The sequence below is a fragment of the Artibeus jamaicensis genome, unplaced genomic scaffold (assembly GCF_021234435.1).
Source record: "Artibeus jamaicensis isolate MK-2021 breed Jamaican fruit bat unplaced genomic scaffold, CSHL_Jam_final contig_410, whole genome shotgun sequence".
NCBI lineage: Eukaryota > Metazoa > Chordata > Mammalia > Chiroptera > Phyllostomidae > Artibeus > Artibeus jamaicensis.
In genome coordinates, this window is record NW_026521820.1 from 75,261 (window position 1) to 102,443 (window position 27,183).

The following is a 27,183-nucleotide window of genomic DNA, read 5'->3' on the forward strand; positions in this document are numbered from 1 at the left end:
TTGAAGAGGTGTGGGTGTGTTTGGGCATTCAAACTCCTGCAGTGGGTGGCTGCAGCTTGCATCAAAATCTGCAGGAAGCAAGATTGGGGCCAGGGCTTGGAACTCCAGTAAGGCAAAGAAATGTGCCTGAGAGGGGGAAGTCTGACATGCGGGAGGGTGTGTGTGTATGAGGGGACAGGGGGAATGTTCTGGTGGCTGCATGTAGGAATACAATGGCTCCCTACTCAGAAGATGAGATCTTGGCATCTGTAGGGAACTGAAAAAGAGGCTGAAAAAATCAGGAAAAACTTGAGGCTATTTCCCAGCTCCGCTACTATTAGGTATATGTCCTATGGTCACACTACCTGTACTGACCCTTGATTTCTATTTTCCAAATTAAAGGGGCACTAAAGCTCTTTTCAGCAGAACAAGGATCTCTGAAATGTAATCGGTTAGGTGGGAATATTGACCAGAAAACAATACTTTTTAGTAATTTGAGGCCTCACGTGGGGATACATACAGTGGGGAGAAAAGTAATGAAGTCTTGGATTAGGGAGAATTTGGCCACTGGTTTGGCTTTACTTTGCTAGATGCTAGTTGACGGTGAGAAGAGGCCTACGAAATGGTATTATTTTGGATATGGTTATTCTTTCCTGAGACCTTTTGCATGGGAAATGCAAAAGGTAGATTTAGATTTGCCTCAGAGGTCACACATGGACACACCACCAGCACACTCTCAGGCTGTCTTGTATGTGCCCCTGATCAGGGAGTGCAGTCAAGCATATCCTGACTATTGTCAACTGCCCTTACAGCCTGTGCTTGGGGGCCAGCTAGGCTCCCAGAAAGTCACCTCAACCCCCATTCTGAGCAGCTGATGGCCCAAACAAGCCTAGGAATGGGGCCTCACAAACTTATCTTACTTAAAAAAAAGTGTACTCAAATCTTCTGAAAAAAGATGAGTAGTCTGGCAGTTTTTTAGGGGAGTGGGGTGGTAAACAGTACAACTTAGAACAAAGTTTTATGCAGGTAAATCTAATAAATGCCAAAAATAATACACGTTTAAAACTTTATTATAAGTTATCATACATGTTCAAATTTACACCAACTTGATACATTTCTGCTCATTTTGCAGAACACAATCCTACAATTTCTTTACACCTTAAGAGTTACCTGCTTTAGATCTTTTCAGGCCAGCCCACCTGGCCTTTCCCCCTCTGTCTCTGATGGCGTCCTCTGCAGTGCGTTCTGCCTTATGCCCAGATCCCGGTCAAAGCCCTGGGGCCAAGAGTACCTGCCCAGGATTGCACCATGCTGTTTTCTCTTTGTCCCATTTTCACCCCTAACCTGAGTGGATAACTGTAGATACTCTAAGCAAAGTTAACTCCAGGTACGTTTTATGGAGTATTCCAGAATCTAAAGTTGGTAAATGATTGTTATTTTTTTAATGGAAGTGGGTAGAAGAAGTTGGGGAAAATTCCCTGGAAAGATAGGCTGGAGCAGTATGGAGTAGGATTTAGTTTTCATTTCTCCTGCATCACCCGGGCCTGGCCAACAGGCGGGCAGCAGATATGTCCCGCTCACACCAAGGAAGTATGGCCAGTGAACAGCCATTGGGGTTTGAAAGCAAATTTGAGAAAAAAATAGCAATGAAAGCAATAAGGCATAATCTGACATGTCCTTCCTGAATAACATTCCCTTTTCTCCTTTTATAGCATTTATGATCAGCTATAATATACAATGATGCATTATAATAAAAAATATTATAATAGCAGTAATTTCCTATCTGGAGTGCTATTCCATTGCTTGCAGATATCTGCAACTTTAATGCATTTTAAACACATTAGGAATTAGTGATGATTCTCCAAACTAAGGAAAACACCCAATTAAAAAAAGGTAGAAAACACAAGCTAATTTAATGGCAAACATTTTAGAGTATCGAACCTTATTTTTGATGCTCTAACAGTAACAATCTTGGAATTAAAGGAGGGAACAGCGGGATCCATTATTTTCCCAAAAGAACATTGAGAATATCAGCCAAAGAGTCCAGGGTTCTTGGCCTGATGTAGTGGCAGGGACAGGATGGGCCTGGGTCAGCTGCTTGGCCGATCCCAGTGTTGTCCCCAGGGAATGTCAGTGCTGCAGCAGGAAGTTGGTAGCCACATTAAGGTCATTATTTGAGGCTCTCAGGGCTTCCAAAGCATCACCTCTGGAAAATCCCATCTCCATGAGCCGGGCAACCTGAACAGAAACAAAACCAGAAACCTGATGAGGCTGATTACACTGCCACTAATCCACCAGGCCCAAAACATTCTTCATGTGAAGGACAGGCTGAACCCCCTGCCCCCCCAAAACTCAATTTCAGGGTGAAATTTGATGTTCAGAAAATTATTAACAGGTACAACATTTTAAAGTGCTTACTATATACACACAATAGATATGCATCATCTCATTTAGTTCTCCTTTATGAGATAAGGAATGGGGTGCCTACAGTCAAGTGACCTGCCAGAAGAAGCAGAGGGTGGCTGAACTCTTTGGACTGGAAAGCAGGTCTGTGGAGGCAGCCCCACGCTTGCCCGCCTCACCACACTCCCTCAGTGTCAGATTTGATTCCTGAGTAATAACTTACCAAGCTGCATTTCCTTACACATTTGAGCAACTGATTAACTGAAGATTCATTCCTGATGCAGGCAGTGATCAAACATAAAATGTGTTTAAGTTCTGGGCACCACACAACCAGAGACTGTCTTGTGAATGCCCGTGCCTCCTCGGCATTTCACATTAGTCACACATGTATTAAGTCCCAGCTGGGCTCTGTAGGCAGCAGCAGCTGTGTGCAAAGGTGGGTGATACAAGGGCAGAACTGCAGGGAGGAGGTAGTAAAGCCACAGGGTAGGGAGGACAAGGCTTGCATTTTTTACCACAAATCCTGAATCTGTGAATTTAGAGGTTTCCTGTGCTTTTATAATAGGCAGTCTCCAATGTCAAAATTGGCAGAGATACTAAAGGTTTTTGTAACCTATTTTCTCACTTAAAATGTATAATAAAAATATTTATGACCCTGGATGAGCCACCAGCATCTTTTTTTTGTACTTACATTAAAATATACTATGTCTGGAGTAATATATAGGGAAAACTGGTACTCTTACAAATGTTGAGATTTTCAGTAACTTGTGGGTTAAAGAGGCGTCTGTGGGCTGAATGAGGACTTAGTCACCATTTCTCATCTGCTTTCCTGTAGAAAACAACATGCTTGGTGCTACCCAGTGGAAAGAGAACGCCCAATATTGCCCTCCTTCCCCTGCTTAAGAGAGTCAAGATGTGTGTTAGTGTGGGGTGGGGTGGGGTGGGGTGGGGTGGGGTGGGGAGTGGCTGGAGGAGAAAGCAGGGTGTGGGAGGGGCCAAGTTGCTACCAGGAGAGGAAGAAGGTACAGAGCCAAGAGGGCAGCTTGCAGGGGACAGGGCAAAGGCGGGTAACTTCTTGGGAACCTCCCAGGCCCAGGCCCCCAGGCCCCTTGTTCCTCAAGGAGCCTCAAGGAGCCTCAAGGAAAGTCTCACCCAGTCAAGAGGAAATGCAGGGGGTGCTTCTCAGAAGCTGGGGTTCTAGCCAGTGTTTTTCAAATTGAGATTGTGACCCCTCATTAGTGGGTCATGAACAGTTAGTAGGTTAAGATTAGGATTAAAATTTTCATGTAGTGAGGGTCTTGCTTCCATAAAATGTCATTTCAGTTCTCCTTACTCACACATGTATGCAGTGGGCTACACATCCTGCTGTGGGCTGTGGTCAGAAACCTTTGACAGCTGTTTTCTAAGGGAATGGCCAGTGCCTGCAGGCAATTTCCAACTCAACTCCTGAGGTTGATGGGTAGTGTGGACAGAACAGAATGGCAGGAATCTTCTAGTTTCACTTCCCACTCAAAGAAAGGTCTGCCTTTTCTAGAGTCTCATGAACATTCTTGACTCACTGGCCAAGATGTGGAGGTCTTCCTCAAACAGAGCAAGAATCTGCCTTCCACTAGTTGTCATCTGTGGGATGGCAAAAACCCTAATTTTGCCCTTTGAAGTAACAGAAAACAACCCTATTCCCTTCTCTGGGGGAAGCACTTTGAATGTCTGAAGGCTGTCCCTCTTCCCCTCAGCTCCTTCATTAGCACGCCACTGCTGGTCGGTTCCAGGCTACGTGACACTGTTTTCCACCTTCCCTGGTGGTGTTTCCTCCGCTGGCAGGCTCTTTCTTCCCTTTGCCCCTTGCCTGGTCATCTCCTCTTCACCCAGAGGATCTCGGAGTACTTGGCCCTTTTCCACGTCTCCCAGACTAGGAGCAACCCCAGAGTAGAAGTCTAGTGGCTCCACCTACATCTGTCCTGTCCACCTCATGGCTGTGACTTTTACCTTTATTTATAGGGCTGATTGCTTCTTCCTACCAATGTATTGTAAGCCTTCCCAGAAGAAGAGCCCTGGAAGCTTTTGTTCATTCCTGTTTCAGCATCCAGCACTTTCCGGCCTAGCCCCTCCCCTTTCAATGCTTGCCCATTTATGCCATCTCAGAATACGGTACGCTAAATTGAGTAAAGTACTGCTGCCATGATCTAACTGGGGCGAAGGACAGTGAGACTGCTGTCTTCCTGTGATCACAATCCTTATGATCGTAGAGGAATGCTTTAGTAGAGTACATATATGTATTTATATGTATACATGTCCTTGTGTGTGTAACTACATCATAGTGTGGTGGCCAGTTAAACTGAGCCCTGCTAAAACCCTCAGGTATTTTCACACAAAATGTTCTCAAGCCTCAAATAGCTACCCTGTAAGTTTATATTTGATCTTCCAGGTTTAGGGTTATACATATCTGTTAAGTTTCCTTGAATTATTTAGTAACCACTCAAAGCTATTTTCAGTTTAAATTCTGTTGTCACTACGTTAATCAGTACCCCCCAAGCTTGTATGATCCATAATTTGATTAGCAAACCTTTATAATGTCATTCAGGTTACTGATGAAAATGTCAAGCAGGTAAGATCAAAGAGAGAGCCCAGAACTCTCTAGAAATCCCCCTTTCTATTCAAGTGGCCAATCAATATTTTGTTAGAGATTTTTAACCAGTTTCAAACCCACTTCATATTATTATCTGTTGCACATGTCACCAACATCTCTCTTCAGGTGAGGTGATATAGTTAAATGTCTAAGTTACATCCTGTGTCAACAGGATCAGTTTGGTGCCTTAGACCACAACGCTCTCTTTAATGTTCACAAGTTATCTGTTTGATCATCTATTTTAGGCTCCTGACAGACAGGGAACATCATTTTGCCATTCAATGCTCAGAATCCACTCTCTTCTCTTTCCTTGGGGCATTTCAAACAGAGTACTCCTCGCCTTGCTTTCTCTTCTCTGGGCAGGACTTGTGTTGAATGCATGTTAGTGGGGAAGAAACCACCTCCCTGACCCAGGTACTTTTCTACTCCTGGACTGAAATAACCTCATATAATGTTTATTCTCATTATTTCAGTTAAGGACCACTATCTTCAAAGGAGTCAATGTAACTCAGTGAGGAGATGGGCAGCTCTACCTGCCCTCTTGTTACCCACAAACACCACACCAGGCACAACTGGCCATTCTTAATGACTTTGAACAGTGTGGCAAGCACTACATTATCACTTCTTTGTCACCTGTAGTACTTTCAGCAGAGGTAAGGACTAATGGGCTGCTTTTTTGCACTTGGCCTTCAAGAACAAATATATCTTTTGGTAAATCATGATTTAAAATCTGCAGCTAATCCAGAAGATGCTGATGTCAGGTTGGCTGCACAGGCTCCAAGGCAGAGCAGCAGCATTGGGAGTGGGACTTCAGCACCTGCCTCAGTTATGGAATGGCTGTGTTGTATCCTACATGGCAAGTGACTTGTGGTGCAAGGAGAAAAGCTTCTCTACATGTGAAGCTTCTCCTGAGTTCGTTCTTTCTGTCACACCAAATAACCATATGTGCAGTGGCTTCTGGCCAAGATGGAAGCATAGGCAGATATGCTTTGCTTCCTTGCATAACCAAAAAGTATAACAACCAATTTAAAAACAGAAAACAACCAGAACTGCCAGAAAATTGAACTGTATGGAGGTCTGACAACCAAGGAGTTAAAGAAACATTCATCCAGACTGATAGGAGGGGTGGAGATAGGCAGCCAGGAGGGGTGGAGAAGATGTGCAGCAAGGCAGTAGATGGGGCAGGAGAGGTGGTGGCTAGCAGACCCGGTGGTCTCACATTCATATGTGGATAATATGGGAGGAACAACTGGGGGGTGAGACAGACTGCTACCCAGGGCTCCAGAGCCGGGAAACTAAAGCCTCAAAAACTCTGGCTATAAAAACTTATAGAGGTTGTGGCAGTGGGAAAAACTGCCAGTCTCACAGGAGAGTCCATTGGAGGGACCCACAGGGTCCTAGAATATACACAAGGCCACCTACTACCTGAAAGGGCATAATGTGCTTCTGGGAGGTGAGAGAAGTGACTGAAAGTGGGGTGAGAAATGAGCAAGTGCCCTTGTTCCCACTCTGACCCCTCCTCCATATATAGTGCCACAATGCAGCGAAATGGGTTGCCCTGCTCTGGTAAGCACCTAAGGCTCTGCCTCTTACAACGTAACATGTGCCGAGAAAATAAAATATGGCCCAAATAAGGGAAAACATCAAAACTCCAGAAAAAGAACTACACAACAAGGAAATAGTCAACCTATCAGTTGCAGCGTTCAAAACACTGATAATCAGGATGCTCACAGAAACGACTGAATATGGTTGCAAAATAGAGAAAGAAATAAAAGCTATACAAAGTGAAATGAAGGTAAATATACAGGGAACCAACAGTGAAGGGAAGGAAACTGAGACTCAAATGAAAGATTTGGAACAGAAGAAAGAAATAAAACATTCAACGGGAATGGAGTGAAGAAACAAGAATTCAAAACAAAATGAGGAGAGGCTTAGGAACCTCTGGGACAACTTTAAACATTCCAACATCTGAATCATAAAGGTGCCAGAAGGATAAGAAGAAGAACAAGAAGTTGAAAACTTACTTGAAAAAATAATGAAGGAAAACTTCCCCAATCTAGCCAAGGAACTAGACACACAAGTCCAGGAAGATCAGAGAGTCCCAAAGAAATTGGACCCAAGGAAGCACACACCAAGGCACATCATAATTACATTACCCAAGATTAAAAATAAGGAGAGAATATTAAAAGCAGTCAGAGAAAAGGAGACAGTTACTTACAAAGAAGTTTGTATAAGGCTATCAGCTGCTTTATCAAAAGAAACCTTGCAGGCGAGAAGGGGATGGCAAGAGGTATTCAAAGTCATGAAAGGTGAGGACTTACATTCAAGATGACTCTATCCAGCAAAGCTATCATTTAGAATAGTAGGGCAGGTAAAGTGCTTCCCAGATAAGGTCAAGTTAAAGAGGTTCATCATCACTAAGTCCTTATTACATGAAATGTTAAAGGGACTTATCTAAGAAAAAGAAGATCAAAACTATGCATAGTAAAATGACAACAAACACAACTATCAACAACTAAACCCCCAAAAACTAAAACAAAAAACAAACTAAGCAAACAAGTAGAACAGGAAGAAAATCACAGAAATAGAGATCACATGGAGAGTTATCAGTGGGGAGGGGGGAGAACAGGGGAAAAGGCACAGGGAATGAGAGGCATAATTGGTAGGTACAAAATAGACAGGGGTAGGTTAAAAATACTATAGGAAATGGAGAAGCCAAGGGACTTATATCAATGATCCATGGACATGAACTAAGAGCTCGGGATGCTGGAGTGGGGATGCAGGGCAGAGGGGAGTAAAGCAGAGGAAAAAAATGGGACAAGTGTAATAGCATAATCAACAAAATATACTTTAAAAACCCCCGACCATATGTACAATGCCAGTGGTTTTGACAACTGAGCCAAGTTTTCATAGGTCTTTTTCAAACACTTCCACAGTGAATCTTTGTTGTTACAAGCTGGCAGAAGCTGGTTCTTTGTTTTGAAGACTGGCAGTCATGTCCTATATAAGCCAAAGCTGGCTTCAGAGCTTTCTGAGTTTTTTAGGAGCGAGAAGACAAGTGTGATTAGAAAATTTTATTGTTGGTACTTTAACCAGATGAAGAAACTTATTAAGTAGAAATAGTGTTAACATATTTTTTCTTTTCAAACAATGAATAATTACATTAGAAAAGGTTATCTGTAAGTTTCTCCTAGTGTCCAAAGCTGTAAACATCCACAGAAAAGTGAAACTGCTTGTTTGTCGTTCAGTATGTGGACAAAAATTAGCCAGAAAAGACATGTAAAAAAACAGCAGCTCTAATAGTATTTCTCACTGCTCCCAGCCTGTAGTGGGTGGTGTCTAGATGGGGCTCCCATAACTCTGAAAGTTGGCCATGTATTCTACTGCCATCTCTTCTTTGGGTAGTCCAATGGTTCACAGAACAGATGGTAAGGACAGGGGCATAACCCAGCAACAGAGAAAGTAGGCATCTATGGCTCTCGTGGGTAGATACTAACAGTTAGTGTTGTGGACCTTAATGTTGATCAGTGCTGAGAGGCCCATCCTGCCCAATCTTAGTGTAATTTGTTACTGTCTCTATGTGAAATGTTTAGCACAAGTTCTCATGCTTAAATAGCAGAAAGAGAAAAATCAAGATCCTTGCAGACCTATGGTTAGGTAAGAAAAATACAGACAAGAGTTCAGAAGTTTAAACACAGTTCCTTAAAATAAAAACACAGGGTACATTGGCAGCTGTTTGAGATCTGACCTCAGTACAAGAGAACCATCCCAGCCACCACTGTTGGCAGGTGGGGACCCTGTCAGTGGTAGAGAAAGCCTGAACTCTGGAGTCAGGCCCCAGGTGGCCTCGTATTCACTATGTGGCCCCAGGTAGGGGACTTACACCTCAGTTGTCAGTTTTCCCAGATATTTGAGGATAAGAAATAGAAATGTCTATCTCAAAAAAAAAAAAGAGAGAGAGAGATACGTGCATGAAAGGTTTACAACAATGACTGGCACATAGCAGGTGCTCAGTAAGCATTACCTCTTCTAATAATTATTGTCCTCCTGGACAAAACCAACAGCCTGAAAAAACCACCCTTGGGTTTTGTTTTTGGCTTCACTTTAACTGCTTCCACTTCTCTAATATTATATTCTTTGTTGGTCAAAGAACTGATGTGTCTTTCACAAACAATTTAAACTAGGCTCCTCTTCAGTGAGGGTATGGCTAGCATGGAGTGGCTAGAAGTCTCGGAGCAGAAAAGTCACCCTTTCTGGGGCTCTTGGTCATTGCCGTGAAGGGAGAGGCCCATGCTCCCCACTATGATAAGGACCTGCTTAAATACTGGCTTCACAACTAAGTATGCCCACGTGTATATCAACCACTAATACAGTCACACCTTAAAAACAAATGCAAGTGAATTTTGTTACTTAGTTCCTGGGCTGAAATGGCATAAACAATCGGCCTAAGAAAGCTAATGCGATGAGAACCAACAAAGTCAGAAAAATAGGAATAATCTTCTTTTTAAAAGGTGAGCACAACATTCTAACAAAAAGCCCACATTACTATAGTGACTCTTGGAAACTCCTAATTTTATATCTGTATAAATTCTAGGAAATATTCAATCCTAATAATTATATAAATAATGGCATTTATAGTTATTTGGTTTATCTCCCTCCCTGTCCAAAGCATATATATTATTAAAAATGTGAAATCACACTGAAAACCCATTTTTTTTCCTCCACAGGCTGCTTCCTGTCATTTTAGTTAAGCTACTGTAATGAGAACTATCTGCTACCTTCCTGATCAGATCTAACACCCAAGGGGAGAGAAAATTTCAATGTGAAATCTCTTAATATTATTTAGCCACAACATACAAGAACATCCTGATCAGTTTAAATAAAGTTGTGAAAGTACAGGAATACAGTGAATATTTATAGGCTACCTCTGCTACTTTAAGACCTGCCTTAAGTAACTGCAGTCAGTTGGGTTGGGTTTAGTGACTTGCGGGTTGAGTTTTCCCTGGCTGATCATGAGCACCACAAGGGCTGTACCATGCTTGTCTGGTTTCCCACCCAACACAGAGTGTGGCACACAGAAGGTGCTAGGGCAGTCAGAGAAGGAGTGTAAGTTCAGCAATGTAAGTTCTTTAAGGACCTAACAGTCATTGGGGGAAGATGACAAATCAACATCTTGGGGACAAAATGAGAAAGCTAGTAAAACACTCAGAATTCTGGTAAAGAAGATTCTAAGATAGAGACACTTTCTGATTTAAAAAGTGAGTTAATGGGACAAGAGTAATGGCATAATCAATAAAATACATGAAAAAAAAAGTGAGTCAAGAGCAAGGCAAACACACATATCAATCAGTAAGTCCTGTAGCATAAGCCCTGGCAGTACCTGTTTTTTTTTGTAATGCAAGTGCCTGACCTAAGCTTTGAGGGCCCAGGTACCCCACTCAGTGTTGGCTATTGGGAATAAAGGTGCCAGACACATGACAAGATAAAGTCAGGCTGCCTTCTCCCATCTGAAGTTCCTTTGTTTTAGAGACTTTGGTTGATTTTAAAAATTGACCAGTGGGCCACTTTTTTTCCTTCTGCACTTTATTTATTTTTTTAATTAAAAAATATTTTATTTAATTATTTTTCAAGTATACTTTTCTGTCTATTTCTCCCATCCAAGCCCACCCTGCCCCATGCTCCCCACCTCCCTCCCATTTCCGCCCCCCTTAGTTATTGTCCCTGTGTCCTTTACACTTGTTCCTCTAAATCCCTCCCCTTTCTCCCCTTAAATTACCTCCCCTCTCCCCTCTGGTTGCTGTCCCCATTTTCTATTTCAGTGACTTTGTTTTTATTTTGCTAGCTTGTTTGTTTTGTTGTTTAGCTCCTGTTAAAGGTGAGATCATATGGTATCTGTCTTTCAACACTTGGCTTATTTCACTCAGCATAGTATAGTGGTGAGTATAGCTGCCTTCTGCACTTGAAATCCCCACTCTTATCTTTTAAATTCACCAATAAAGAGTGAGCCTATAAAACCCTAGGCTCCCACCTTTGACCCCAGTGAAACAGAACCGCAGGCCTGTGCAAGTGCCCTTCTCTCTGTCAACCCCCATCTCCCACCCTTGCTCTCTTTTTTCTCTCTTACTGTGGACCTCGCTGGGTGGCCCCAGGTGTGCTGTGTGATTTCCAGGTCTTGTAAGTAATAAACTATTATTTTTTCAAAGTTTTCTGATGATTATTGCTAGGCTGAGACCAGCACAAAACAAGTCCAGTTGGAAAACTTTAAAAATACCCCACAGGAATTTTTAAAAAGCATTTCTGTCAACCTTCCTTCTCTGTTTCAGAGCGTAGTAAGTATCTTCCTCCTTTGCTTGTGCCTCACAGGAAAGTTTCTGTCTAAAAATTCTTACCACAAGACATCAGAATATAGTTCATCTTGGTTTCTAGCCTAAAAACCTAAATGATTGTTTTCACTAACAGCTTTTAGAAAGCAGGTGTAATTGGGTTAATAGCCAAAAACAGTGTTAATGCTTTTCCTATCTTCCACATCAACTTATTCATAACAACTAAAGTTGTCCAAATGTCACATCTCTAATGCCTACTTTCTCTAACTGAAAACTTGATACCCCAATTAGCAAGAATCAGAGCTAATTAGACCTAAGGGCTAGTAAGGAGAGACTGGTACTGAAATTCCAGCTTAGCCTTGACACTGGGATGGGAACACATCTGTGGAAGTCCCTCCTAGTGACCTTAAACTCTATTAGCTGCTCTTCATTAAGGGTCCCTCAGCAGACTCCTGAGGCCCCATGACCACAGCCCCCAGCTGGCCAGTCTGAGGTATGAGAACTTGGACAGGAGTAGGCACTATTGGACAGAACTGTCACCGTCATCTGATAGTGTTTCAAAGAACACAGTAGAATATATATTTCTTATAACATGCTTTATGATTTTCAAAAAAAGACCATACTGAATGAGAAAAGAAACCTATGGAAGTGGAGATAAATCTGTACTAATTTTCTTTTCCTTTCTTAAAAAAATACTCCCTCTATGACTGAGACCCATGTTCCCTATGATCTCAAGACAACTCTCACTTTGGCATCTACTTGCAAATCAACTACTCTTTGAGACAAGTGAAATAGGAGGACATTCATTCCAGTGAGATTTATAACAATTCCCCTCTGCTTGTTTTGTTCAGACAAGACTGTGGTTTTCTTCAACTTCCCCTTGGCTAAGGGCGTCAAAAACAACTTTTTTGGTTATTACTTCCCATATTTTGATGCTTGCAGAAAGTAATACCCACCCAGGTGGCCCCAGTGCAGTCTCATGGTGGGTTGCCCATTAGTGGTAGTTAACTTCTTAGGACACATGTGTGCCCTGCCAAGAGGATCTGTGGGAGATGTGGCTCACCCTTCCCTCCCATTCACTGTAAGGATTATTTGATACCTGTCAGGGTGTGTCTCCTCTCCTACCCCACCAGTGATGCAAGCTCACTGTCAGATCTCTGTGGGTCAGTGAACCTCTTCCTTATCACCTGATCACTCTCCTCATTAGAACTACTGAGCTCCTGTAATCACATCTGTTAGCTAAGCAAACTGTTTCCGGTTATTTCATGTTCCTGCCCGCCTACAGGCTGCTTGGTGACCCCATATCTTTGCACTCTCCCGCCTGGCTGAGGGTTTGGTACCAAGAAGGCACTTGTTGCAGGCTGGATGAGCTCCTTTGCTTGTATCTTTCAGAGTGCTGAGCAGAATTAGGTGCCCCAAGTTAATTATTTCACTGCTACCCGATATTCCATTCTAAGACATTTAAAATATGGTATTTTCTTAGAAAACATTTTTAATCCACTAGCATTAGAGATGAAGAAGTCTGACATAGTATCACTCTCCAACACATTTTTAAGTTAAAACAAGCATTCTTTTGAAAGAGACCACACCTTCATATTTAGCCCTGTTCTAACTGCTGCTGGGCACCTTCTAAGAGTCAGGTTCAGTGCTAGGTGGGAAAAGAGAGAGGGTGTTAGCCCTGATGGAGCTCACCATTTATCAGGAAAAACAGAAAACATGCAGGTCACTAGACCGATACCCAACTCCATGCAACTTTAAGTATTCAGAGCAGAAGCACAAAGCATACCTCAAAAATATACATATTAGTGAGGAGATTGTTTTTACAATGTGTTTTGGAGTTCAGTGGGTTTTTCAGAGACAGTGGGAAGACATCCTCACTGAGATTTATATTCTCTCATATTAACTACATTTTGCCGTTTACCAGCTAAGATCGAAAATGTCTTAAGTGCTTTAAAGCCATTCTGTCTCACTTGGGCCAACAGATATTTCTGAGGACATGAATGGCATCCACACTATAGGTCTCATGTAATATAAACATACTAAGTGGTAACAAGTCTGTCTGGGCAAGAGTCTCATAAGCACCCACACTGTAACGTGTTTCCTAGAAAGGGGTAGAAAAATTACATATGTAGTTATACTATGTCCCTTCCTCCATGTGTAGTTCACCCTCCAGGAAAACTCAATGATGTAATTTCCTATTAAAAACCCTGCCGTGGATCTTTAATGTCTACCACATAAAGCAGAAGCCCATGTACCACCAAAGGGTACCCCAAAAGGCTTCTCCTTTGGGGAGCCTGTCCTGCCCCTTTTCCAGGAGATGCCTCTGTCCCCCTAGGCACTTTCTATTTCAACTTCACTCAGCTGTGCTGCCCCAAATTGAATGCACTTTTCAGCACCCTGCATCTTTACAAATGTCACTGCCCTGAACCGTCCCAGCACTGGCAATGCTTTCTCAGTTTCTCTCAGTTTCGATAGCAATGGAGCACTTTAACAGAGTTGACTAGAGCTGCCTTCTTGCCTGGATCCCTGCACTGGGCTCTGTACTACCTGAGGGCAGAAAACTTGCCTTATTTATCTCTGTATTTCAGAAAGCTAGCCCAGTAATTAGCCTTTGAAGAGCAGACAGTTGATAATTGTTGGCTGACTAAAAGGCAGGACACATATGACTAGAATAGAGGGAGTAAAAATTTGTTACAGTCCATGTTTACCTTCTTTTTGCAGAATCTCAGCTTTAGTTCAGTCTTAACTTCCTTGTCCAATTTTACCTGGGTCCCATTAAGCATAAACTAAAAGGTAATTTTCTGCCCTGAGCATCATCTTGCAGACCTCAATGGGTTGGGCATCATCTTGCAGACCTCAATGTCACCAGTTCCATTCCCATTCAGGGTACATGCCTGGGTTGTGGGCCAGGTCCCAGGTTAGCAGTATGTGAGAGAGACATTCAGTCGATATTTCTATCCATCTCCGTCCCTTCCCCTCTCTCTGAAAATAAATAAAAATCTTAAAAAAAAAAACTTCTAAAAGGTCATTTTCTAAACTTGGGGAGGACTGAGAGAGACTGACTTAGTAAGTGCCCCCTGCTTTTAAAAAGATTTTATTTATTTATTTTTAGAGAGAGGGAAGGGAGGAAGAAAGAAAGGGAGAGAAACATTAATGTGTGAGAGAAACACTGATCAGTTGCCTCTCTCACACCTCCAAGCAGGGACTGGCCTGCAACCCAGGCATGTGCCCTGACTGGGAACTGAACCTGTGACCTTTTAGTTTGGGGGTGATGCTCAATCAGCTGAGCCATGCTAGTCAGGGCAAGTTTTTTGCCCCTTGATTTAAAAAAAAATGAAGCCAATATGACAAAACTGTGTTATTTGTTAATTTTGACTATGGGTGTAGTATAAAAAAATCCCTTGTTTAAAAAAAAATGAGAAATAGAATAATGTATATAGAATGGGGCAAAAGTAGGTTTACCATTGTTCGTGTGGAAAATAATAAATAATAATGCAAAGAATAAACTCTGTTTTTTACGTACTCACAACTGTAAACCTACTTTTGCCCCACCCTATATATGTGTATGTATATAAATAAGTATAAAAATATACTTATTTTTAAGATAGTAGACATTCGAGTATATTTGATTATTTAAAAAGTTTATTGGGTGATACCTGAGTTTTGCATATTCTTAAAAGTACCTGGAATAGCATCTGCAGGGGGTGATGAGCCAGAAAAGGAGAAGGGTCTACTAACTAAAAAACAGTAGAAGTGGACTGTGAAGAATTAGAAATCCATACACTTAACAATAGCAAAGTACAAAAGGCAGCAAAACATTTCTGTGGCTGTATGTTAGGCTATTACTGAATTTAATAAAGGATGCACATTCTTTCTTAGAATACGTTTGTTTTCAAAATAGATGCAGTACATTTTCTATTTTAAACATATTGCATTTAAATTCCAGATGTGATTCTTTACCTCAGAAAAAGATCAAATAATTATTTCTACTTTTTTTGGTTTAGAAAATTATAAGTTTCTTAAAGTATTAAAATTATATAATTTTGATATTAAATAAAGACAATATAGCACACTTAATTGAAAAATTAAGCATAAAAATGTTTTGTTACTTTACACTATCTTAATCAAGCTAACAAATTTGATTTTAGATAATGTGTGGTCTCAACAAACTAACCAAGAGATTATACATTAGCTATAAATTTCTAAATGTTATTATAACATGTTAAGAGCAAAAATTATATATTTTTATCTTTTACACTCTCTCTAGCACCTATCACAAGAAAAACTAAGCATCTGCTTAATAAATAATGGCAGGGAGGAGTCTACGTCTTCATGTAATGAGAGTCTGTAACAGCCATTTTCAGGATAATCAAGAAACATAAAAAATAAGATTTAGAACATCAATGCTAAGGAAGCATATGTTAAAAACAACTTTTCAGCAAGATGGTGATGGAGTAGGACAGAGCAGATTCCAGTTCCTTGTACTCAAGGGAGAGAATCCTGTCTGATCGGCGGAGTGAGAAGCCAGGCAGCCAGCAGTTGCTCAGCATATATGAAAATAAGGGACCATGAATCTTGATGGTCATGGAGGAACCAGACGAGACACGAACAACTTGAAAATACGAAAAGACCAGAGCTCGACCCATAGAAGAGGCTTCCCAACAGTAGAGTCAGAGAGACAAATTTCACTTTGTTGTAGGAGAAAAGCCACAAGTTGCTGCATATTTGAGTAGGTGCAAGCAGAGGACGACATGATAACCGAAAGAGACTGCACCACTGAAATTCACAGGCATTCCACCACAGAAGTTCACACCATAAACCCAGGGAGTCAAAACAGATTAATCTAAGAAGCTGAGGCTAACAAGAAGAGTCTCACAAACAATGGGAAGACAAAGAAACAATCCCCAAATGAAAGGAAAGGAGGAACCCTCAGAAAGAATGTTAGATGAAATAGAGGCAAGTCAACTATCAGATACTGAATTCAAAGCACTGGTTATCAGGAAGTTCAAAAGGCTCACAATGAGCTACTAGAAACTACAGAGGAGCTACAATGATCTCACCGCAAACTATATCAAAATGAAAAAGAAAAAGGAAACTTTTAGCAAGGGACAAGAAGAAATGAAGAATACAATTTCCAAATTGAAGAACATAGTGGAAAGTATTAAAAGTAGAGTCGATGAGACGGGGGATCGGATTAGTGAGTTGGAAGACAAAGTAAAAAACATCTCACAGAAACAGCAGAAAAGAAAAAGAAGCTCAGAAAGAATGAAGAGGGATTAAGAGAAATGCAAGACAATATAAAATGTAATAATATCCGAATAATAGGAATACCAGAAGGAGAAGAAGAAGAACAAGGGATAGAAAACCTACTTGAAAGAGTAATGAGAGAAAATTTCCCTAATATGACGAGAGAAAAAGTCACACAAATCCAGGAATCACAGAGTCCCAATCAAGAGGAACCCAAAGAGGCCCACTTCAAGACACATCATCATTAAAATGGCAAAATTCCAAGAGAAAGAGAGAATCTTAAAGGCAGCAAGGGAGAAAAAAGAAGTAACAAACAAGGGAGCCCCAATAGGTTAGCTACTGACTTCTCAATGGAAACACTCCAAGCAAGAAGAGAATGGCAAGAAATATTCCAAGTAATGAGAATCAGAGGCCTACAACCAAGGCTACTTTACCCAGCAAGGCTCTCAATCAAGATAGAAGGCCAAATAAAGAGCTTCCAAGACAAAAAAACATCTAAAAGAATATGCTTCCACCAAACCAGTCCTACAATCAATACTAAAAGGACTGATTTAAGGAAAGGAAGAAAAAGAGAGAGACAGGGAGGAACACAGGTACAAAAATGGCAATGAATAAGTACCTACCAATAATAATCTTAATTGTAAATGGATTAAATGCTCCAATCAAAAGACACATAATAGCTGAATGGATAAGAAAGCATGACCCACACATATGCTGACTACAAGAGACCCACCTCAGGACAAAAGACCATCACAGACTAAAAGTGAAAGGCTGGAAACAAATTTTCCAAGCAAACGAACAAGAAAAAAAAAAAGCTGGGGTAGCAATTCTCATATCAGACAAAACAGACTTCAAAAAGAGGGCCATAAAGAGAGACCCAGAAGGTCACTTCATAATACTCAAGGGAAGAATCCACCAAGAAGACATTAACATCGTAAATATATATGCACCCAACACAGGAGCACCCAAATACATAAAGAAAATCTTAGAGGACTTCAAGAAAGACATTGACAGCAACATACTTATAGTAGGGGATTTTAACACTCCACTATCAAAAGTGGAGAGATCTTCCAAACAAAATATCAACAAAGATATTGTGGCATTAAACAACACCCTAGAGGAAATGGACTTAACTGATATATATAGAGCCCTTCATCCCAAAGAGGCTAAATACACATTCTTTTCGAATGCACATGGAACATTTTCAAAGATAGACCACATGATAGGACACAAAACGAGTCTCAACAAATTCAAGAATATTGAAATCATACCAAGCATTTTCTCTGACCACAAGGGACTGAAATTGGAAACCAACCCCAAAGGAAAAAACCCAAAACACCTAAAATCATGGAGACTGAATGGTATGCTATTAAACAATGAATGGGTCAAGAATGAAATTAGGGAAGAAATCAAAAGGTTCCTGGAAACAAATGAAAACGATCTCACAACAACCCAAAATTTATGGGACACTGCCAAGGCAGTCCTGAGAGGGAAGTTCATAGCAACACAGGCCTACCTAAAGAAGATAAAAACATTTCAAACAAACAACCTTACCCTACACCTGCAAGAACTCAAGGAACAACCACAAAGACAGTCCAGAGCAAGCAGAAGGAAGGAAGTAACAAAGATCAGAGCAGAATTAAATGACATAGAGACTAAAAGCACAACTGTAAAAATCAATGAATCCAGGAGTTGGTTCTTTGAAAAGATAAACAAAACAGGCTCATCAAGAAAAGAAGAGAGAGGACACAAATAAACACAATGAGAAATGAAAGAGAAAAGATTACACCTGATACCACAGAAATAGAAGAGATTTTAAGAAATTACTATGAAGAACTGTATGCGAAGAAATTTGAAAACCTAGGGGAAATGGACACATTTCTAGAAAAATATAATCTTCCAAAACTGAATGAAAAAGAAGCAGAAAACCTGAATAGACAAATAACAGCAAAAGACATTGAAGCAGTAATCAAAAAACTCCCATCACACAAAAGCCCTGGACCAGATGGTTTCACAGGAGAATTCTACAAAGCATTTAAGGAAGAGCTATCCCCTATTCTTCACAGACTATTCCAAAAAATCCAAAAGGATGAAAAACTCCCAAATTCCTTTTATGAAGGCAGCATCATCCTAATTCCAAAACCAGACAGAGACACAACAAAGAAAGAGAACTTCAGGCCAATATTGCTAATGAACATAGATGCTAAAATCTTCAACAAAATATTGGCAAATCGCATCCAACAATACATCAAAAGGATTATACACCATGACCAAGTGGGATTCATCCCAGGAATGCAAGGATGGTTCAACATTTGCAAATCGGTAAATGTAATACATCACATAAATAAAAGCAAAGACAAAAACCACATGATCATATCAATAGACATGGAAAAAGCTTTTGATAAGGTACAACACCCATTTATGATAAAAACACTCAGCAAAGTGGGAATAGAGAGAGCATTCCTCAATATAATAAAGGCCATATATGAGAGACCTACAGGCAACATCATACTCAATGGACAAAAACTAAAATCTTTTCCACTAAGATCAGGAACAAGATAAGGATATCCACTTTCACCACTTCTATTCAATATAGTATTGGAAGTTTTAGCCACAGCCATCAGACAAGAAAAGGAAATAAAAGGCATCCAAATTGGAAAGGAGGAAACAAAACTGTCATTATTTGCAGATGACATGATAGTGTACATGGAAAATCCTATAGACTTTACTCAAAAACTGCTTGAACTAATAAATGAATTTTGTAAAACAGGGAATACAAAGTCAATATCCACAAATCAAAGGCATTTTTATATACTAATAATAAATCAGCAGAAGGAGAAATCAAGAAAAAATCCCATTCGATATAGCAAAAACAAAAATAAACTATCTGGGAATAAACCTAACCAAGGAGATAAAAAACCTGTATGCAGAAAACACAACACTGAAGAAAGAAATCAAGGAAGACACACACAAATGGAAACATATACCTTGTTCATGGATTGGAAGAATTAACATCATCAAAATGTCCATACTACCCAAAGCAATTTACAGATTCAATGCAATACCTATTAAAGTACCAATAGCATATTTCACAGACATAGAATAAACACTTCAAAATTTATATGGAACCATAAACGACCCCAAATAGCAGCTGTACTTTTGAGAAAGAAGAACAAAGTAGGAGGGATCACAATACCTCATATCAAATTGTATTACAAGGCCACTGTAATCAAAACAGCATGATACTGGCAGAAAAACAGGCACATAGACCAATGGAACAGAACAGAGAGCCCAGAAATAAACCCAACTCTCTATAGTCAATTAATATTTGACAAAGGGGGCAGTAACATAAAATGGACTAAAAATAGCGTCTTCAACAAATGGTGTTGGGAGAACTGGACAGCTATGTGCAAAAAAATGAAACTTGAGCACCGACTTACACCATACACCAAAATACATTCAAGATGGATAAAAGACTTAAATATAAGCCTTGAAACCATTAGAGTCCTAGAGGAGAACATTGGCAGGAAAATCTCAGATATTTCACACAGCAACTTTTTTACTGATATGTCCCCTAGAGCAAGGGACATAAAGAAAAGAATAAACAAATGGGATCTCATCAAAATAAAAAGCTTCTGCATGGCTAAAGAAAATAGTATTAAAATAAAAAGACAACCAACTGTATGGGAAAACATAATCGCCAATGATACCTGAGACAAAGGTTTAATCTCCAAATATACAAAGAACTTACACAACTCCATTCTAAGAAGACAACCAACCCAATTAAAAAATGGGGAAAGGACTTGAACAAGAAGCTTCTCAAAGGAGGACATACAGAGGATCCAGAGACACATGAAAAGATGCTCAATATCGCTAACTATCAGAGAGATGCAAATTAAAACCACAATGAGATACCACTTTACACCAGTCAGAATGGCTATCATAAACAAAGCAACAAACAATAAATGTTGGAGAGGGTGTGGGGAAAAGGGGTCCCTAGTTCACTGTTGGTGGGAATGTAGACTGGTAAAACCATCATGGAAAACACTATGGAATTTTCTGAGAAAACTAAAAATGGACCTGCCTTATGACCCAGCAATTCCATTGCTGGAATTGTATCCTAAGAACTCTAAAATACCAATCCAAAAGAACCTATGCACCCAATGTTCATAGCAACACAATTTCCAATAGCCAAGAGATGGAAGCAACCTAGGTGCCCATCAGTAAATGAATGGATCAAAAAATTATGGTACATATACACAATGGAATTCTATGCAGCAGAAAGAAAGAAGGAGCTCCTACCCTTTGCAACAGCTTGGATGGAACTGGAAAGCATTATGCTGAGTGAAATAGGCCAGGTGTTGAAAGACAAATAGCATATGATCTCACCTTTAACAGGAAGCAAAACAACAAAACAAACAAGCAAGCAAAATAAAAACAACTACACTGAAATCGAGAACAGGGGGGGCGTGACCAGAAGGGAGAGGGGAGGGAATTTCAGGGGAAGAAGGGGAAGGATTTGCAGGAACTAGTATAAAGGATACATGGACAACAACTAAGGGGGGTGGAAAGGGGAGGGAGGTTGGGGGCAAAAGGGGGTGGCCTTGGATGGGAGTAAAAGACAGAATACTGTAGTTGAAAAATAATTTAAAAAAAATTTTTAAAAAGTACATTGAAATAAAATCATTAAAAATATAAAAAACAACTTTTCATGTAGTTATATCTTTTCATAACAGGAAGGAAAAAGTAAATGCTGTTTGAAACTGACACTGACAACATGTTAGCTTCACTGCTGTCACTCTGGGAGGATCAAGGAAAATGATTCATTGATGAACTTTAAAGATTTCAATTCCACACACTCTCCTGTTATCACTTTTTGGCACTTTTTTTAAAATGAAATGCCAAAGCTAAGAACTATTTCATCTTTAAATAACTCACAGTTAATGGATCCTCTATGAAGAATGGGACTTGAGGGCCTATGAAGTATACAGTAATAGGACAGAACTCTCTTATTACCTGAATTTGAAAGCATTAGCTTACTTTTTGTTCTGTTACCATAAATCTTACAAATGTGGAGTTATTGTAGGATAATATTTTTATAGAAATTCTCTAATGGAGGTGGAAGAGAAGAACTATGAACTCTGGCTCCTTAATGTACCTCTCAATCCTAAAGTGTTGCTGAAATGATCAGTATGAACTGAGAAGCTGCAAGGGCAATGGAATGGATCAATTCATCAGACAGTATATTGTTTTTTTTCAAAAGCATTTATCATGGTCTAATCCAGGTGGTTTGGGTCCAAGTGGCATTTTACTCTGGGGACAAAAATGGAGGAGGTGATTGCCTGGGTCGTGTGACCACTATGAAATGTTGACCTTGATTTGCTTTCACAAGAAAGCATTTTATGTGGAAGGTGATATAAAAGTTTTATTATTGTAATGCTCTAAACTTACATTTTTATAAGTTTCTTTGAACTTTAATTTGAAATAATTTCAAACTTACAGAAAATTTTCAGTAATAGGACCAAAAACCCCTGATTACTCTTCATTTGGATTTAGCAAATGTTATTTTGCCATAGTTGCTTTCTCTTTCTGTTTATAAACACGTTGTCATACTTGTGTTTCCTGAGCCATTTGAGATTAAGTTACTTACATCATGTCCCTTGACCCCTTAGTATTTCAGTGTCTTCTATTTTTCTAAGAACAAGGATATTTCTTTCGTAACCACAATCAGTGTAGATACCAAATTCTAGAAACTTAACATTAATAGAAAACTATTAACTAATCTACAGTCCAATTTCATTAACTGACTGTACAACATTCTTTCACTACCCCTCTTCTCCCAATTTTCCAGCACAAAAATCCATTCCTGGATCATGTGTGACATTTAGTTAGCATGCCTCCCTAGTGTCCTTCAATCTGTAAGTTTGTGACATCAGTATGGTTGAAGACACAAGACAGGTATTTATGGAATGTCTCTTAGATCGGTATTGTCTGTTTTTCCTTTATGAATAAAGTTATGCATTTTTTATTTTAACACATGACTGATGTGTCCTTTTTGGGCGTCTGCCCACAATGCTCTTTGTTCCATTATTGGTAATGTTAATTCTGATGAGTTATTTAAGCTGGCATCCAATTTCTCCACTGTATAGTTACTATTTTCTTTTGTAATTAACAGATAACTTGTGGGGAGAGACTTTGATATTATATAAGACCTGTGCTTTATATATTGATGATTCTTCCCTGAATAGATTTTAATTCTGATAGCTGCAAAACTGTGATTTTTTTCAATGTTATCATTCTTCCTGTATTCTTTACATTCCATTGAAAGAAAAAGCATTTCTCTAATCTTGTGGATATATTTATATAAATATTGATTTACCTATGAATATCAATATAAACTCATGGATTTCTCCCTGCCCACCCACAAATGGATGATATAAAGTACTGCCCTTATTTACTTTGATGCTCAAATCTGATGTCTCAGATTTGGCCACTGGGATCCCCTCAGGCTGACTCCAATTTCACTATGGCATGCCTCCTCAGTTATGGAGCACTTCTTTAAATCTATGTATAAGGTAGTCCAGGTCATCCTGTACCTCCTTTACACTAGGCCTGGGACCCACCATTTGTCTAAAGAGGTTGGTCCTGTTAGTGGGCAAAAGTATTTAGAAACTAGATCTGGGGTCTGAGTGTGCTCAGTGTTCCTGGGAGGCTACTACTTCTGATTCTTTTTGGTAGAGAGAGCTAAGATAATGTACATATACACATAAGTATTAAATAATAAACTTATGCTGATATCTCTAATTCCAATCCAACTCCATATGGTTCTTCCTTGCCTTCCCCTATTCAGTAGTTTTATTTTCCTTCTTCAACAGTAAGATCAACCTATCTCCTCATTTACTCAAATCTACATTTTGTAACAACATAATTTCAGAATTATGGTACATATGTTACTTTAACAAAATAAACCTATAAAGAGTTCAAAATTTCTTTGCAGTTCTTTTTTGCTTTAGAGAGAGGGCATATTATGTTCAAAAGTTACTGAAACTAATTTATCCTCCCTCCCCTTATGATTATGTTACTCGTTTAAAATAGAGCTGGAATCATTAATTTCTGTTTCCTTTTAGTTTTTACCATTGTTATCTATCAAACTGGCTTTTTGAATATGTAAAAGATTAACTTGATTCCTAAAATCAAAACCACACAAAATGGATACTCAGAAAGTACCACTCCCTCTCCATCCATTCATCTTCTCTCCCTCCCTTTGTAATGAAACAATTTCTTTTTTCTTAAATTATATTTTATTGATTATGCTATTACAGTTGTCCTGATTTTTCTCCCTTTGCCACCCTCTACCCAGCAACCCCCACTTCCTCAGGTAATCCTTCCATCATTGTTCATGTCCATGGGTCATGCATATAAGTTTTTTGGCTATTCCATTTCCTACACTATACTTTACATCCCCATGGCTATGCTGTAACTACCTATTTGTACTTCTTAAACCCCTCACCAATTCATCCATTCCCCTATTCACCCTCTCATCTGGCGAACATCAAAACATTCTCCATATCCATCATTCTGTCTCTGTTCTTGTTTGCTTAGTTTGTTTTTTAGATTCAATTGTTGATAGATATATATTTTGCCATTTTATTGTTCCTAGTTTTGTTCCATTTTATTGTTCCTAGTCTTCCTCTTTTTCTTAAATAAGTCCCTTTAACATTTCATATATTAATGGTCTGGTGATGAACTCCTTTAGTTTTTTTCTTCTCTGGGAAGCTCTTTATCTGCCCTTTACTTCTAAATGATAGCTTTGCTGGATAGAATATTCTTGGTTGTAGGACCTTGATTTTCATGACTTAGAATATTTCTTACCAATCTCTTCTAGGCTGCATAGTTTCTTTTGAGAAATCAGCTGACAGTCTTATGGGAACTCCCCTATAGGTAACTAACTTCTTTTCTTTTGCTGCTTTTAAGATTCTCTTTGTCTTTAACCACTGGCATTTTAATTATGATTTTAGTGGACCTCTTTGCATCTATCATAATTGGGACTCCCTGTACTTCCCGTACTCCCATATATACTTCCCTCACCAAACTGGGGAAGTTCTCTTTCACTATTTTTTCAAATAGATTTCTAATTTTTTGAATTTTCTCTTCTTTTGGTACCCCTAGGGTGTGAATGTTGGACCACTTGAAATTGTCCCAGAGACTGCTTATACAAGCCTTATTTTTTAAAAATTCTTTTTATTTCTTGTTGTTCTATGTGGTTGTTTCTTCCTTCCTTATATTCCAAATCATTGTATGATTCTCAGTTTCATTCGCTCTATTATTGTTTCCCTGAAAATGGTCCTTTATTTCAACTAGTGTATCCTTCATTTATGACTGGATCTTTTTTTACAATGTTGAGGTCCTCACTAAGTTCCTTGAGCATCCTTATATCTAGTGTTTTAAACTCTGAATCAGACAGATTGCTTATCTCCATTTTGTTTAGCTCTTTTTCTGGAGTTTTGATCTGTTGTTTCATTTGGGCCACGTTTCTTGACTTCAAAGTTTTGAAAGTTTCCTTGTGTTTGTTTGTATGTATAAGGCAGAGCTGCTCTGATTCCATGTCTTGGTAGTGTGACCTAATGTAATAGGTATCCTATAAGGTCCAGTAGCACATCCTCCTCTATCACCCAAGTGGGGTACTCAATGTGCATCCCTTGTGTGGGTTGTGTACACCCCTCTCTTGTGGTTGAGACTTGATTGCTATTGGCAGACCAATGCCAACTGAGGGATTTACCCATGCCAGTCACCTGCAAGGACTGGCTGTGACCATGGACCACCAACCTCCACCCTCCATTGAGAATTAGCTGTGTAGAGGCAGGGTGGTGGTACACCAACATGGTCTGTAGCTGTCCACAGGGTGTGCTGGCTTTGGGGTTTCCCAGCTGGTGCAGCCCAAGCACAGCCCTCACATGTGTTTTGCCTGGGGCACCCTGCCTAAGCTGCAAAGCAATTTGAGACAGCTGTTACTTGTATTGGGCTTGGAGATTCCTGGGTGAAGCTAAGCTGTAAATCTAAGCTGGCTGTTGCTAGTGCCAGGCCTGGGACTCACTGAGGCCAGCTGTTGCTTGTTTGAGAGGTTTAGGAAGTTGTGAAGCATGAGCCAAGACCAGCTATTCATATGGAAAAGCAGCTTGAATGGGCTTGTAAGTTGGGTAGGGCCAAGTCTCTGGGGATCTCCAAGGTGGGTCAAACAATGTTAGCCAGCTTGATGGAGTTTCAGATATGAAACCACCTTGCCAGCTCTGTGGGCGGACGGTTTAGAAAAGGGAAAATGGCCTCTGCTTGCCTTGATGCCAGACACTTCAGTCTCTCCCTGTATTCCATGGGTGCCTTTCAGGCTGCTACCCTGGTGCTGGAGTTCAGAAGGAGTAAGTCTGAGTAGGTGATTCATGTATGGGTTCTTTAAGAGAAATTGCTTGCAGCTTCAGCAGTTCCTTCTACCAATTAAATCCCTGCTGCATTTTGGCCAAAAGTTGTGGGGACTTATCTTGGCCCTGGAATCCTGGACTTGGGGCATGGTGTGGTGCTGGGTCTCCTCACTCCCAAGGTATCCCTCCTGAATTTTTATCCACCACATATGGGTGTGATACCAGCTTGTTCCACATCTGCACCCCTTCCACCACTCTGGATTCTTTATTGCATAGTTGTCAGACTCACAGTCAACTTGATTTCCTAGCTTTTAGAACTCCATTCAACTCTGTTTCTAATGGTTCTGAGTGATGGTTGCTCTATAGTGTTGTTGTAATTTTGATGTGACTGTGTCAAGAGGCTAGCCATGTCTGCCTCCACTGTTATCCTGATCAGAAGTTTATCAAGAACCAATTTCAGGACTTCTAGACAAGATGGAGGCATAGGTAGAGACCATGCACAACCAAAAGAAGGACAACAACAAATTTAAAAACAAAAACAACCAGAACTGCCAGAAAATTGAACTGTATGGAAGTCTGACAACCAAGGAGTTAAAGAAGAAACACTCATCTAGACTGGTAGGAGGGGTGGAGACTGGCAGCCAGGATGGAGAGGACATGTAGAGAAGACACATGGCAAGGCGGTGGCTGGAGGACCTGGTGGGCGAGGTGGCGGCTGGTAGACTGGGTAGTCCCACATTTGCATGCGGATAAACCAGGAAGAACAACCGGGGAGCAAGACAGACAGCACAACCCATGTGCCAGCATGAGAAAAGAAAGCCTCAAAACCTCTCACGTAGAAACCTGTGGGGATTGGGGCAGTAGGAGAGACCACCTGCCTCACAGGAGAGTTTGTTGGAGAGATCCACAGGATTCTAGAATGTACACAAATCCACCCAAGGACCCAGGAATCAGCACCAGAAGGGCCCAAATTCCTTGTGGGTGGTGGGGGAAGTGATTGAAAACTGGCTGAGAGCTCAGCAAGTGGCACTGTTCCCTCTGTGACCCCTCCCTCACATAAAAGCCCCACAATGCAGTGACGTGAATTGCCCTGCCCTGGTGAATTCCTGAGGCTCTGCCCCTTAAAACATAACAGGCACATGACACAAAAAAATATGGCCCAAATGAAAGAACAGATCAAAGCTACGAAAAT

General features: G+C 40.2%; 1 protein-coding gene across 1 annotated transcript in view; it reads right to left on the reverse strand.

The window, feature by feature from the left end:
• Positions 1 to 1,031: 1,031 nt before the first annotated feature.
• The window catches only part of UBAC2 (UBA domain containing 2), a 233,632-nt gene continuing 207,480 nt past the window's right edge, over positions 1,032 to 27,183 (reverse strand). Inside the window, exon 9 of the mRNA XM_037151691.2 lies at positions 1,032 to 2,217. Within this exon, the coding sequence (XP_037007586.2) occupies positions 2,110 to 2,217 (108 nt within the window). The 3' untranslated portion in view covers positions 1,032 to 2,109. The remainder of the gene's footprint in view (positions 2,218 to 27,183) is intronic.